This window comes from Atta cephalotes (assembly GCF_000143395.1).
Source record: "Atta cephalotes unplaced genomic scaffold scaffold00020, whole genome shotgun sequence".
Classification (NCBI taxonomy): domain Eukaryota; kingdom Metazoa; phylum Arthropoda; class Insecta; order Hymenoptera; family Formicidae; genus Atta; species Atta cephalotes.
This window is the reverse complement of record NW_012130084.1, coordinates 1,870,377-1,887,250: the sequence shown is the minus strand read 5'-3', so window position 1 is coordinate 1,887,250 and position 16,874 is coordinate 1,870,377. Positions and strand designations below refer to the sequence as shown.

Genomic DNA, 16,874 nt, shown 5'->3' with positions numbered 1-16,874 from the left:
TCNCTCCTCGTCTCGTCGTCGTCGTACGTAGTACTAGACTATATATATATATATATATATATATATATATATATATATATATATATCAAATATCATTATCCATATACCTAAAAAATATTAAAATAAAATAATATAATAATTATACAATCATTTTTCTTTGAAGATATGATAGACAAAATTATTAGAGTCTTAAGATAAAATTATACTTTACCTCTTTTCTTTCTCTTCGATGATCTCTACGTCCATTATTTCAAATTGTTTCAATTTTTCTGATAACTCCTTAATAGTAGCACTTGCTTCCGTTTCCTTGCGAGCTATCTTTTCTTTGAGCTCCAGCATCCTAAAGCAGACAACTTTAAGATAATATAAAATAAAAGAAATCTATCTTAGTCATCTTTGTTAAACCTTATTATCTAGTTAAAAGTTAAAAGTATAAAAGATTTTTTTCATGCTTTTTAATAGGAATTTAATTTTATTAAGAATAAAACTCTCTTTATTTATCTATTATAAGATAGTACAATTTTGAACATATATGTACAATTCTAAATAAAATAAAAGATGAATCTAATTTGAATCTACTTTTGAGGATCTAGTTTGGTAATTGATTTCATTATATGATATTAAAGGATATTAAAGGATATCATCAAATAAGAAAAAAACACTTGAACCTCGAAAATTGGATTTAAATCTTATTTTATTCAGAATTATATAATGTTTGAAATTGTCCCATCCTACCTTAAGCTTTTATATTTCTTAAAGTTTCCTTAATCTTAAGTTTTTTCTTAAGATTTCGAGATTAAAAGAGATCAAGAATTCGGCGAGATTAAAAAGACAACCGTGATTCGTAGCTGTCACGCTGCTTCTCCATCTTTGCCACGAGACTCTCACTGCTCTTCATCGCCTTGTGCATATCTTTCACCCTCAGCTCCATTGCCTGATCCTTCTGCTTCAACTGAACCTCCAATGATTTCAAGTTATTCTGCAGCTGTTGCGTCTTCACCTCCTCGTTAGCCACGTGCCCCTCCAACTCGCGAATTTTTGTTCGCGCCTTTTGCATTTGAAGCTCCATCATTTTCGTCTTATCTTTCCCTTGATTCGCCTTGTCACGCTCCGCTTTGAGTTCCTCTAAAGCGACATTCAGCTGCTCCTGTAAGAGTTCCCTGCGATCGACATTCGGCTGTTCCTCCTTCACACGCTCGCAATAATTGTCATATTCGCTACGCAGACTCGAGGATCTCATCGCAAATTCGGTGACGAAGTCCTTCTGGATCGTTCTCAGATCGTCCAACTGCGTTCTTATCTCCTCATTGTCTTGCATAAAATTCGCCTGCCGTGTCTCCACCTCCGAATAATTCACCGGGATCAACACGTTGCCCATTTCGTCCTGTCGGCTCGATTCTGTCAGCCAAAACTTGATGAGGGACGCGAACGACGAGCTCTTGTCCAGGGCACGCTGACAGATCTCTTGGGAGTGGTCGCAGAGATCTCGCAACTGATTTTGCAACAGCGACATACCCATTATTACCGACTCGTTCATGCAGATTGGTTCCTGCTGCTCAGTACAGTCGTGCGGTGAACTTGTGTCGATCGACATCGGCGGGTTTTGCTTGAGATATTCCACTTGAGGCGATTTCAACTCCTCGATCTTGCCAGGGTCCTTGCCGCCAATCGCGATTATCTTCTCCCGTAGACTCGATATCTCGTCGTACAGCTCTTGCACAATTTTCTGAAGACATGCAATGGAGAAGAATATTATTTAATGGAAAGAATGGTTTTACTGAATCTAAAAATTAGCAGAACAAGTCACAATAACGTCAAAATGACATTAAAATGAATCGGAAAAGATTGAAAAATGATTTTTAATAATCATTTTGGAATCATTTTGACATCATTTTAATATCATAATGACTTGTGCTCTGCTTAGGTAGATACAGATCTAAAAATAATTTTATTTAAACCATTAAGTAATTATATAGAACATTTAAACTGATTGTTAGAATAATAAAACTTTTTGCAGCATTGTCATCAACGTTTGAGCATTCTACATAATTATTTTGATGATTCAACAGAATTATTTTCAGATCAGTATCTAGCTAAATTTGTAGATACTGATTCAGCAAAATCATCCTTTCCATGTATTCCTTTTATATATACCGCCCAAATCTCTGATCTCATACATTCGAAAAGGAAAAGGATTTCTAAAAATTCTTGTACAATTGCGTAACTATTATACGTAGGAAGTCGCTTTTAAAAATAATTATTGTCATTCGACAGTTACTTGCTTATCGAGGAGCGTCTTTTTCAGATTTGCATATCGTGTTCTTTTTGAATTATATTGTATTTCCAAGTGACGTTTTTCCACGGAAATCGCGTTCATCGGCTTTTTAGACGCACTCAGGGTCTTCACGCTCGGTCGACGAGCGGAATTATTGTTGAAGCTAATCCCACTGGAAGTCTCCTCGTTTGTTGGATGACTCGCCGAATCGCCCTGTGAAGAGATTATGAGTATGTTTTTGACAGGCAATGAACAAATATATCAAAAAATTTCGTTTCGTAAATTATTACACATAATTATTTTGAATTAAGATTAATTATTGTGAATATTAACGTTTAAATACGTTTAGATTAGCTCTGGAAGGCTATATTTATATATGGAAGGATATAATTTATAATCTTTCAATATTATATACAAAACTATTTGGCAATTTTGGGCAACTTTTCATTTGATGACACATGTCGACACAAGTGTCGTTTTATCTTTGTCACTCTCTGAATATCAAGAAGGATAAAACGACACTTGTGTCGACTTGTGTCATCAAACGGAAAGCACCCATGGTGTATCAAATAATTAACATACTTGCATGCCATTTCGCCCGAAATGGGTTGTTGGAATTTTACTTTTAATTTTATTTCCGGTATTTGATGTTGATTTTTTTGAAGTATTTGATGATAAATCTTCTGTTTTTTCTAGAAGGACACAAGAACATAAATAAATGTGTGCTCTTCTTCACTAATTTTGTAATAATACAGTAAATATGTTATACAATTTACTTTTAGTGTGTATTTTACAATTTTTATTTTTTTTCTTCCATATCATAAAGATATATTTTTTTTCAAATGCAAGAAGTATAAAGTCGATGGTACACGATGCCGACGACTTTTTTTCTTGCTGGATTTTTAGCTGGATTTGCGATTTGCTATCATATCAGCTTCAATATTGGCAGTGCCAGAACTGCAGTCAATACAATAGCAAAACGTAAATCTAATTAGAAATCAAGTAGGAAAAAAATCATCGCGTATGAGCTTAAGAAGATGCGCATAAAGAGAATATATCCGTAAATGCAATGCGGAGAGTGCATTCCGAATTACGCATTGACAGTCATCATTATTTTAATATAACCTATAATATTTTAATATAGCATATAATATTATTTTAATATAGCAATATTTTTTTTATTTATGTATAATATTTTAATATAATCATTTGTAATTTTGAATCATTTTAGGTTATTTTAAAACTATAAATCAAAATTATATTTAATTTTAATGTGCATTTTTCTCAATAGATTAATCAGTTATGATTATTTTATTATAATTATTTTTTATTCTGGAAGACAACAAAAGCAAAAAGAAAATAATACAACATCAATTATTTCGGTTTTTTTCTACTTCAATTCTTGCTTCATAATCACAAAGATGTTACATACAAGAAAATTTTTGAGTTTACAATATTGGGTTTACAACAATATTGCTATTACATATCATAATTTTTTTATTTTACGTTATAATTTACAAATGTGCATGACAAAAATACAAAAATCTCAATTTTGTGTATCAAGAGATGCAAAACAACCTGAAGAATTTGTCGCGACTGCTTCGCTCAACATTATCTCAACTCCTTTTCGTAATATAGCGAGATAGATGACAGTTGGATTTGCGAATAGATCTATGAAACTTTCGAAAGGGATGACTTCGAGGAGAGTTTTAATTTCGTAGCCTTGTTGGTTGGACAGCGAGATGACCGAGCATTAACATTGGTTCACGTGAGACAGTCGACGACTTCGAGGTGTTCCGAAATCGCGATTAATTTTACGTCTATGCAACGTTAATACTTTAATGATAAAATACATAATTGTGATTAAAAATCGATTAAAAATGTTTTTACAGCATACATATCAGTTTTATTAAATTTGTAAAATATTCTTGAAATAATTTTTAAATTAAAATGCAGAGTTTATGGAAATGAATGATTTTTTTGTATAGATATTATACATGATGTTCGTAAATTAATGATACTGGTAAACGACAATTCTGCATAAAAATAAGTCGGAAACGCAGAATAAATATGAGATAATAAAATAAAATAATAATAATTTTTTTATATATGAGGTTTGTTTTTTCGGAAAAATCATTTTAAATATTTTATTTAAATATTCGTGGAGTATGTATGCACATTAATATGTCTCAATTTAATTAAATTTCGTTGTAGATTATCTCTGCTCAGGTTTGTGTTTATACTGGCTAATCGAGAACAGAATATTTATAAATAAAAACAGAATATTTACGCACAATAAATTTTATTACTTTGTAAATATAATTGTTGTCCGTTCTATTAAATACTCAATTCCGCTCTTCGAAATAAATTTCTGTATATTTATAACGTAAAAATGCTTTATAACATGTTCTAATGATTTAATTTATTAATTAAATCCGTGCTCGGCGAATAATTAAATTTACTAGAAAACAAATACCATACATGAAAAAATTCTACATTTGTGACTTATTTTTTCATATAAAATCATCCTCTTCCCGGTTATATCACCAGTTTTACAAACACACTGTACTTAAAAAAAATCTAGATAATTAAAAAAATATTATAACGACAAAAGTTGGAATTTAATTTTCCTCTTGCAATAATATAAAAATTAAAAATTAGATAAAATTGGAAATTAAATGGGAACAAACGAGAAAACGGTTTTTTGTTATGAATTCATTGACATATGATATAAATATTTATTGGAAAGTAAAGCAATATTATCAACGATGAATGAATCATGCTTTTTTTCAAAACGTGCACGCGCATTTATTAAGCGTTTCTCGGAGCTTCCTGAAAAACACACATTCATAGAATAGATGGGATTATGATGAACAAACGGCGCCACTTCAATTGCTAAAAATTGAAATAAGAGTTTCGTCATGCTCAAACAAATAAAGCAATTCATTAGTAGACAAGGTCAAATTAATTAGTTTAATTTAGTCTTTTCTACGTATCGCGGTGAATTAATTGTTGGTATGTATTTTAAAAACAAACTTGCGATTCGTTTCATAATATGATGCAATTGGCAATAACTTTGTACATTTGGAATTATTGATGAAGTTGTCAAACACTTGGGAAAATTATTAAAAAAGTGATTGAGCGCTTCGAGAGTATGATAGATAAAAACTGATATTTACAGAAATTCGATTTAATACAGGCCAATTTAATATTAAAAATTAGTTTTTTTAATATTAAAAGTATTAAACAACAATATTTTTAATTACACATTTTTAATTACATATTTTTGATTATTTTTCTGATTATTTTTCAAATAAGTATCTTTCTAACTACTTTTATATATATATATATATATATAGAATGTTCGGTTTTGACAAAGCGCTCATGTAGATAGAATGGATTAAACTGAGTCGAAAAGTCCTCTACTACAAATTTTGCAATTTTTGTAATTAATAAGATATTAATTACTATAAAAATCGCTGAATATTAGTTTTTAATCATTTTTTATTCCAATTATCAACTTTACGGAAAAGCAAGAGACAAAAATTATTTATTTTCTCTTTATGAAATTCTGAGAATTTTTTAATACCGTATTTTCTCATGTTGGTAAATATAAATAATAGCCAATAAATAGTTGCCAATATAAGAAATTGTAGTACTAAAAAGTCGATAAAAAATTTTTAAAAAAATTCTTAAAGCTCTATGAGAAGAAAATAAATAATTTTTGCCTCTTGTTTTTTAAAGTTGATAATATTTGTTTTGTAAAGTTGATAATATTTGAGTAAAAAAATTATTGAATACGAATATTCGGCAATTTTTAATAATAACATCTTATTAATTATTGCGAAAATTGTAAAATAGAACAAGACTTTTCGATTCAATTTAGTTCGCTCTATCTACACACAAGCTCTTTGTCAAACCCCCTCCCTTTGCTGGACACCCTGTATATAGTATAAGTTTAAAATTTCTTTTCTATAATTAAAATATAATGTAATCCAAATCAGTTGACTTTATGCCAAAAAACGAAAAAAAAAGAAAAATTATAATTTTGTTGTGTCTGGCTTCTGATGTCGACTCATAACAATATTTGCTTTATATATAAGTTTTATACTTTGTATTTAATTAAAACAATCTTGGTTTGGATTAAACATTACATGAACAAACAATATTGAATTCTTAGAATTAGGTTAATGCCCATTTTCACCAACGTAGATTAACTTTAATCTCGGTTTAACTTACTCTTTGTCTTTTTCTAATCTTTAGAACTAGAAAAAGACGAAGAGTAAATTGAATCAAGATTAAAGTTAATCTACATTGGTGGAAAATGGGCATTAGATACCTAATATGAAAGATTATCAGAAAATTTGCATGCATGTGTGCGTGCGATATTGATGTAGTAATGTATAATGACGTATCAATGATTATACGTAAATCATATATGTATAAGTTTTACTGAATTGATAAAACAGACGACTTTAGAATTCTTTTAAAATTCGAAACAGTTGATCGCAAACAACAACCAACAGATACAACAAAATCGTCATTAAGAATATCGAATAAATTTATATCATGAGATACTTTACTAACGCAATGCAAAACTTTTCTACAAAAAATCGTTTGTTTTCTTTCTCTCATGAGAGCTACAAAAGAGAATGTCTAAAATTGAAAATTACGATTGCACGTGGCTGCAATAATGTTAATTTATATCACTGCATGTCATGGGAGAAATAAGCACGGCAGCCTCTCTCCTCTCTTTTTCTTATTAAAATTTATCTATACTTTCCGCATTTACTTATAAATTTATATCCACAAAGAACATACATTCGATTGTTTATTATTACGGATCTATACATTTATTATCAGAAATATGCAGATATTTCTTAGAAAACCTCTAATATTATTAGTTTACACTTTATCCGGGATACATCCTTGAGATATTTCATATGGACGTCTCCTGGAAGTCTATGCTGTTGAGGACGATTTTAGATAATTTTCAAATTATTGAAACATTTTCACAAATTATCATAAATTATACATCAATCAACCTTCGACAGATTTTAATATACGTATTAACGAAAAACTCATCCTAACGTCTATTTTATTGGATTTAAATTTTTTACGAAAAAGAACAGATTATTTTTATTATAAATTTATTTATTAAATAAGTTGCAATAAATTTTCAAGTTTTAATTATAAAAAGATATAATGAAATAGACATATATAAGTACTCACTATACTTTAAACGCAAACATTCACTTATAAAATTATGCCTCGTATTGCGTCATATATTGAAGAAAAATTCGTAAACTGCTTTGATGAATCAAAATAATTAAGATCGTCGCGAGGAGAAAAAACTCTAAAACACGCTGCGCACGCCCGGCCGCCTGAAGTAGTAACAGCCCGGTCGGATGGCTGTCAGTCAGCCGGAGGTCCGCGGCGGTGGCGGATGTGAAACGGGTGTGTTTCTTTGTCGCGTTGGAGAACGCACGTGACTGACGCAAAGGGCAGAAGACAATTTTACGTAAACTGTACTTTCGAGCGACATCACGGTAAGTACTCATTCGAGTATCTTCAATTGTATAACGAGAGAATCTTTGAAGGATACAATTTTGTGTCGCGTTTCTGAAGATGCCATCTCGTAAGAAAGAAAGAAAATAAGAGAGAAAAAGAAAGAGAGAGAAATGCGCACAGATATACTCAGCACGAAACGCAACTGTATTCTTTTAATGAATGATAGGTCACGCTGCTGAGCATTTCGAGTCAACCTTTGTATATTTTTTCGTGTAATTGCTTATGGATTTTATTCTTTGTTGAAATAAATGCTGATTCAATCGCTTGCAGCTTTATTGAATGAAATTCGAATAACATTTTATTACAATTTGTGTCGAAAGGCAGAGATAAAAACAAAGTCCGACAATGCGTACGTATTTGTGAAATGAAATTTGGGTAAAGTGTTACAAAATTATAAACTGAAAAATATACAAAAAAATGTACGCGCCACGCGTAAGTGTTGTTTAAATTGAAGCAGCTGTAACGCGTTTGATTACATTTCATGGACGTTTAATGATGAAGTGTAATTGCATATCCCGATTGAAATATTCGTTGGCGCTTTTGCTCGATCGGGTCGTTGACTAGTCAGGCATGCAGAGTGCTTCCCTCATGCACGACTAGGCACATTATTCGAACGTATTGCCAGATTGCTTCATAGGAACAGATAAGGACAGCGGGAAGCGGAAAAAGAAAGCATGAAAGGCGCGCAGGAGTTACGTCCGCTGTATAACGAAGATAAATCGGATAAAAAACGATCGAATCGCGGTGTTTTCTGTGTCAATGACGACTGAAGAAGTGCATTTTTGCTTCTTACATGAGTGCTGCCGGAAATACGTGTTGTGCTGAACTTTTCTTGCAAGTTGGCCAGTCAAAAATTTGCAACTTCCGCGAATTGTTAAATGATATTGAGACATTATTCAATTGACATTCATTTTGGCACCATTTTTAGTGGTAATCTTTATATAATCGTTATTAGCTACAAAATACTGTTGAATGATAGTTATCGATACCGTAAATTTTACCTATAAGTAAATATAAGCTACTCTCAATTAATGTAACATAACTTTTTATACATTTTATACTTTTAATAACAAAATATTTGTAATCTAGGTCTTTGCAAATGCAAATAATTAAATTATTAACTTAAAGAAAGAAAGAATGAGCACGCTATCAAATTTAATCTTGAAATTATATATACGGAAAAAGAAATTTTCTAAATCTAAACATTTCCATTTTCTTAAATAGTACTAAGTAAACATTTCCCTTATTACAAATAAATTATTTATTAAACGTAAATATTAATTGATATAAATATTACTTTCTTTATTTATGTAAATATTTATTTGCAGTAAAGAAATGTTTACTTATTGTTAGTTACTATTCAAGAAAATATTACTTAAATTTACATTTTTTTCAATGTAGAGTATATAATCCAATTTTGTGTGTATGTGTGTATTTTCTCATATATAATATAAACTTAAATAAAATGCATAATAACACAAAATGTTGTATAAAAAAAATTAAAACGACTCTGTTATATTACTGGCTATCGGAGCGTCCAAACTGTTATATGATGGACAGAATTTTTAAAAGCTTAGCTTTTAACACGACAGATTGGATCTCATTCTGATGACAACTGAAGCTTAGCGCTCAATAATGTCGTTCACTTGTATGTAAAATGTACGTATCAATAGTACTCTAAGATTAAAAGGAAATTAAATAAAATGACATAAAATGTTGATCGAAAATCTCGGAGCTCTGAATTTCAAATTGCGCCAAACTCCAAAAAGATTAAGAGTTTTAAGTTAGAGAGTTTGAAAAATTATGAGTATATATATATTAATATTTATATATACAGCGAAATACTATCAAAATGTCATATAATGGCATAATGGCAGGTATTGCACAATAAATATTCAAAATTTTAACGTAGAGATATATTTAATGACATAACTGATTATGTATTAAAATCTTCAAATCATGACTCGTTGGCTGTATTCGACGCACACTATTGCATTATTATTCTATCCTTGTTATACATTTAATGGACGTTAAAGATAGAATGAGACAATAGCGTTGATAACACGCTCTTTGAACGCAATCGTTAAAGTATAATTTGACAAACATTAACAGAGCAACAGTTCAAATCAATACGGCAGTAATTAGATAACTGTTGAATCGTTTCATTCTGATAGCCACTAATGAAATGAATTGTTCATCGAATAGTGTGCATTCTCTTTTTTTCTATATATTTTAGAATTTTTATTGTATTTATTTAATCAGTACTGGCAATGAGAGTTTGCGTTGCGGTTGTTCATCAATGCGCGACGATCATCTCGATGAGCCGAAATAGCACCAATGACGGCATTTATCGGCCGCGACTATTTCAAGCAGAAAATCAATGCTTCATCCGGAAACGCTTGCTGAACAGCTGGATACCCTAAATTTTTTTATAGACCTTTATACGCTCGATGCTGGTGATGTAGATTGACAAAAAAAAACCGTCAGCTTTTATCGTTCAGTGAGAGTTTTTTACATCCTTCCGCGTGAAAAGCGAACAACAGCTGGGTGAGACAGGCATTCATAAAAGTATGCTGTTAATATGCATTTATATCGACTCTTCATGCACACAAAAATATCAAAATGCCAAAAATATCAAAATAACTTGATCGAAATTAATTTGTTAAAAAAATCCATTTAAAGTTGATGGAATTATCGATTATTCCAATTATATGATAGTGAATAATCCAGTTGATCAATCTAGTCCGTTTTATGTGTTTTAAAATTAATAGGTTTTTTACGGATAAGCTTTTTCGAAGTCTTTTTTTGAGTAATGGGGTACTTGGCTAATTGTATTGATTTTATATTCATCTTTGAATAATTAATTTTTAAATAATTGTATTTAAACTGCTTATTATAGGATAATTAACGTTTTTTTGGTTTTAAAAAGGATAATATTCAATATTTTTTTATGTATTTAGCATGCATTTTTTCTTTTTTTAAAAAAAATTTTTTAGAGATAATAAATTATAGGACAAAAAATATCACAAAGCAAAGCAAAAATCGAAAATTATTTTTTAAATGTAGTTTTACAAAGAACTTTATACAATTATTATAATTGTTAATTCTTTTTCTCAAAGAATTAACTCAAAGAAAATCTGAAAAAAGTTAATTCGTGTCCAAAGCGTATGATTTCATGAAGTATGATATATAACGGTCGCATATTGGAAAAATATCCTGTCAAGCAGTAATGTTAGGAACGCAATTTCCTTCGGAAAGCATTCAGTAAAGTAGAACGTGTTTTACAACGATATAAAATCTCTGGATCGCGATTTTCCGTAGAAGATACATTTAAGTAAATAAACGAAAGGAGGAAACAAAGATGAAGAAAAAGGAGCAAGAAATTTTCCGATGACAGTACGATATAATACGTGTTGTGATTATTTTGATGGAAATTATTACATATATACAGATATATACGGGTATATACCTGCACCGTTAAATATCAAGTCAACTATTTGATGAAGATATGAATTTGATGAAGATATGTCTCTCTCTACCTTCCCTAAGTACTCCATTCGCGTCTTTGATCGTCACCAATGAGGTCCTCGCCCTATTCATCGCGTCTCTCGTTTTTCTTCTAAAGTCCTAGATCCCAACATATTGACATCGTTGGCTGGTAATCCGTCGTCAGAGTTACACTTTCCTTGATATGAGTCTCTCCAAGTCTCATCATCCTTCGTCCCGTCATTCCTCATACGATTTTTGCTGTTTATTCATCCAGTAACATCATTTAATTAATCGACTTCAGAATTGAACTTCGATTCTGACAGATCGAATATTAATACTACATAAAATCTCGGTAAAATTCTACTTTCGTATAAATGATAAAGTAAAATGAATAGACCATGACATGTGGATCTCTAGAATTGTACGTTTAATCATTTAATTGCCAAATTAATTATCTAGAAACGTTTTTCATCGAGTTAAAAGTGCGTCGCAATTATGATGTTACTGCGCAAATCAATCATTCGGATATTAACTGACGACATATCATAGATATGTCATAGATGGACAAAACGGGAGATATTCATTTATTATTTACTTGAAATTTTATTTGTTTCGGTAGCGAAATTCTGTAATAGACTGACAGTATTCACTAATGAAAGGCTTAACAGCTTAACTATATGGAATTAATTAATAATTGCGCAATTCGTCAATACAACAAATAAACGTAGTTTGTAAATGTAATTATTATTCCGCTCAATTAGTTTTTCAATCGATAATATAACTCTCTTAATGCATTTATAAATGCATTAAAACGAGATTTATCCTGTATTAATAAATCTTATTAAATGCTTATTAAAATTTATTAATAGATGCGATTATTTAATAATTGTCAGAATATTATTAAATGATAAATTTCTATTATTAATTATATCAATAATTTCATTAATCCATTTATCCGAAGAGTCCGATTATCTCACATTGTATCTTTGATAAATTTATAAATCTATAAATTTATAATATATTTTCTGAGATCTGTACAGTCTCTTCAATATTGTCTATGCAATATAATAAAACGTAAAATCACTTTATATGTATTATTATAAATTTTTTGTAATTCTATTTATTCTCAACGCTGTCATTCGAATCTCTCGTAAACAATTCGAATATACATAACAATATAATTTTGGCAATGCAAATACAACTACAGGAAAACCGTAACAGCGATCGAGTCTCTTGGTAGATATTGTTTGAGTTCCTGTTGGTGTTCCATGGCCGAGAGAACGAATGTGGCAGAACGCCAAGCAGAGTGAAATGCCATGCCCTATATACATCGGCTTGGCGCAATATATTTAGGCGCTTGGGATTTATGGTTAACCAGCTTATTAGAGGCCAGTGATGTTCATGGATCAACATGTCGCGCAGCGTCCAAGTACCATGTTTTCCGTTTAGCATATCGATATGATCGTGTGGAGCATGTTACGAGAATAGAGTAAGATTCAATATCAATGTACAGGATTATATATAGGGTTATATTTAAGTAAAACTTATTAAAATTTTATATTTATATAAAATTATATTAATAAAGAATGTTAATAAAAGTTATGTTTTAGAATTTTTTAAATTAATATCTGTATTTAACATAAAAAATTATATCTCCTCTTTTCACTCATCGGTTATCTTTTTCTAATAAACACTTTTTCTAATAAATACTCTTTTCTTGTGACTTAGATATGGTAACTTTCAGCATCAATTTTTCCATTAGATTTTCTATTAGATCGCAAAAATTATGAAACTTTATGAATTTCGCACATTTCAATTATTTGAGCCGATAATGCAATGTATAATTATTTACCGTTTCTGGAAAATATTAGAAAGTTAATATTCTTTAATCATTAATAAATGTGCACATATTTATTTATAATTAATGATTTAAATAAATGTGTACTTATTTCTCTCTTTTTGCTTTCGCTTTGCAATAATTTTTTAACGTTAATAAAAAAGACTACAACATTTCATATTATATTTAATATTTCATATTATATTTTAATATTACTCATATGTATAATTATTCCTTTAAACAAATAATAAATTCTAATTTTCTTTCTTACATTATTTATTATAATTTGCAAACATATTATTTATACATTATTAATTTATATATTTTTTATATTAATATTAATTTGATGTTATCACTTTAATATGAATATTCTTATTATTATAAGATCTTTAAATAAATTTTTAATATCTTTAATATAAATATTTGAATTGTAACACAAATATATTTTATTTATAAATATTTAATTCCGAATTAGAAATGAAAAAGATTGAGACATGCTTAAATTGTTCATCTGCTTCAGCGATATTTTATGTCTCACCTTTACTACCACATTATTGGATGTTTCGAACGTGTGCCCGTTCAATGAACCGGGAAAAGCGCAAACGGCTCTACTCGTTTCGGCGCCAAGATTCTGCCAAGATTGCCGAGTGACTCAGTGTCGATGCATTTTCAGCAGCGCTTTGTTATCGAACACATGGTCATTATGAGGGCAATTGTCTCACGTGTTGGCATCGCTCTAGCCTGCGATACTCACGTGCACATTTGCAAATTCTTGCAGTCACGATCGCTTGCTATTGCAGTTAGAACGAAGCAATTTAGTTCGAAAATTCAAACTCGGACTGATAGTTTTTACATCTTTCAAATTTTTAGTTTTTCGGTTAACCTTTTCTGGATAATTCTCTCTTTTAAATGTAAAAAGAATTGAAGAAAATTAATTTTTTGATGTTCGAAAATTCGAAAAATCGAAAAATGACGTTTAATTTAAAGATTGTTTTGCATGAGATATCGATTTTTTGCAGAATCAAATGGAGAACTTCGATATGTCTTCAATTTTCAGTCTTGGAGTTCTTTGTTCTTTTATCGCTTATCAAAATCTATATTACATGCCTCTGAAAAGTCATATCTAAAAAGATAATTTTGTTCGCAAAATCAAATTGAAAATTCAGACGATCAGTCTTTAATCTTGGAGTTCTTTGTCCTTTTATCGCTATAGATTTTCATTGTCTGAATTTTCAATTTGAATCTGTGAACAAAATTATTTCTTTGGATATAACTTTTTTCAAAGACACGTAATAGAAATAATTTTCAGTGCATATAAAATTTAGTGTACATAAAATGTTAAATTAATTTAATGATTAATTTCAGTATTTTATTTATTTTAGCTAGTAATTATTTTTCGATATTCTAAAATTGAAATATTTTCAAAAAAGAAAATCACTTGTCATGCGTTTCTATCATGTTGTGTCAATCATCTTGACAGTAGCGTAAGCTCAACTCGCAATTAAATCGCAAAACGTTAAATTCATACGCCGTGTTTCGGAATGCCGAGAAATTTTTTTTCTTTATTTAGATTTTAATTGAAACGCATAATAGGGAAATAAAAAAAATAAGAACGTGAGAATATGCAACGTATCTTCAAACGTGAGAGGGATCAAGAATCACTAGTTGTTCTCCTGAAACCAATTTGCATTTTAATTTTATCTATTTCCAGTCGTTTCATGTTTTGAATCTTTGATGTAAATTGTAACGTAAATTCCGCGCGTATTCAACACACAACTAGTATTATTAACACGAACATAAAGGAGAACAGTAGCAATTCATCAAATTCATCGATATTCGATATTATTCGAACGAAAACACGAGCACTTCAGAAATACGAGGAAATATACACAGAATGTTTTAAATGCTCTTTCAATCGTGCAAATTGTATAGATTCGTTTCTGTATCGACCACGATTGTGGAAATGTTTGATTTTAATCCGTATTGCCACATACGAAGCAACGTTCAAAATTGTTATCGAATGAGAATGAAGTATTGTTATGTTATTTCCCTATTTCCAGATGATGTATAATACCAGGATTGTGTACCATGGCGTTTTGTTGCTGTTCGTAACAGTAACTAGTACGGATTCGACAAAATGCTCCCGAATCATAGAAGGCACCACATCACCTCGCTCCAATGCCGTGGGCAAATATGATTTCTTCCTGACGTTTTTCAACAGGACTGATAAAGTGTACGCCTATATGCCGAACACCCGTTATAACGGTAAGCACATATATAGTCGCAAATGAGGGAATTGAATAATTTCGATATAATAATTTTAATTCTTATTGTTTAAATTGCATAAATGCAGAAATTGATTTTATCGACTCGATTTTATTGTTATATATTAGGTGTAGTAAAAAGAAATCCATTATTTTTCCATTCAATTTCATGCAAAAATAATGGATTTCTTTTTACTATACCTAATATCTAGAGACGAGAACGTTGCTTTATAGAATTAATCCTTAGTAGCACAACAGTACCTGCAAAGCATTAAAAAATGGCTTATATATACTTTTCTAGTGCTTTTTAAATGCTTTGTAAGCGCTATATGTTACTTGAGAGGGTACCATTAAATAAAAAGTAACGATTTGTTATTTATTTTTTTTATTACATTTTTATAATACTGAAATAAGATATTAGATTAAAAAATTACATTATTTAATAATCAATATTAATTGTAACAATTCATATTAAAACTTAAAACAGTATGTAGGAAGTTTTCTTTTATATTAAACTTAATCACTCAAATAAATCTTTTATAATAATTTTTTATATTTTTATATAATATCCAGCAGATACAATTTAATAACAAGTCAGAACATTAGGGAGTTTTTGCATACCGTTTATCTAGATATGGTAAACGCTAAGATCAGATTATCTTCTTCTTAACTAATTAAGAAAAAAATAACATGATTTTAGCGCTTATCGTATCTGAATTCATTATTATTGCAAAAAGTCCCTAATAATAATATCTCATACATGCTTTGTTCTAGTTTATTATTATTAAATTGTAATCGTATTAATATAACAATATTAATATAACGATTTAATTGGTATTTTTTATTGTATTAATATTTTTATCTTTTAATTTATAGAAATAAGTATCTTATATATATATATATATATATATCTTACCTTTTATTCTTTTATAACAATTTGGATTCTAATTCACACAAATGCAAATTTTATTAAAAATTTTTATTAAATATTGTTGTTAAACATCAATATTGAGAGTGCATTTCAATATGTCAGTACTGAAAATTTATTGTTCATGTTATATTATAAATTTTTGGTATTAACAGTGATTATTAATACAGCTTAAAGTATAAAATACGTTATATTTTTCAGTGATTGAATTTCTGTTTATGAAATATTTATAATATCTATAATAAGATATTTCTATGTAATATTTATAATGAAATATTTCTAAGAAATATTTCTATTTACACGCACGCGCGCACGCGCGCACGCACACACACACACGCGCGCGCACACACACACACACACACACACACACACACACACACACACACACACACACACACACACACACACACACACACACACACACACACACACACACACACACACACACACACACACACACACACACACACACACACACACACACACACACACACACACACACACACACAC

At 29.8% G+C, this 16,874-nt stretch overlaps 2 protein-coding genes across 2 annotated transcripts in view; one reads left to right on the top strand and one right to left on the bottom strand.

The window, feature by feature from the left end:
- LOC105619299 (interaptin-like) overlaps window positions 1-2,863 on the bottom strand; it is a 6,663-nt gene extending 3,800 nt beyond the window's left edge. The window contains exons 1-4 of the mRNA XM_012200821.1: window positions 2,858-2,863; window positions 2,279-2,488; window positions 837-1,726; window positions 212-340 (exon numbers count right to left, since the gene is read on the bottom strand). Of these exons, the coding sequence (XP_012056211.1) occupies window positions 212-340; window positions 837-1,726; window positions 2,279-2,488; window positions 2,858-2,863 (1,235 nt within the window). The remainder of the gene's footprint in view (window positions 1-211; window positions 341-836; window positions 1,727-2,278; window positions 2,489-2,857) is intronic.
- A 12,372-nt stretch (window positions 2,864-15,235) lies between these two features.
- Window positions 15,236-16,874, top strand: part of LOC105619257 (spondin-1) — a 40,159-nt gene continuing 38,520 nt past the window's right edge. The window contains exon 1 of the mRNA XM_012200781.1: window positions 15,236-15,437. Within this exon, the coding sequence (XP_012056171.1) occupies window positions 15,236-15,437 (202 nt within the window). The remainder of the gene's footprint in view (window positions 15,438-16,874) is intronic.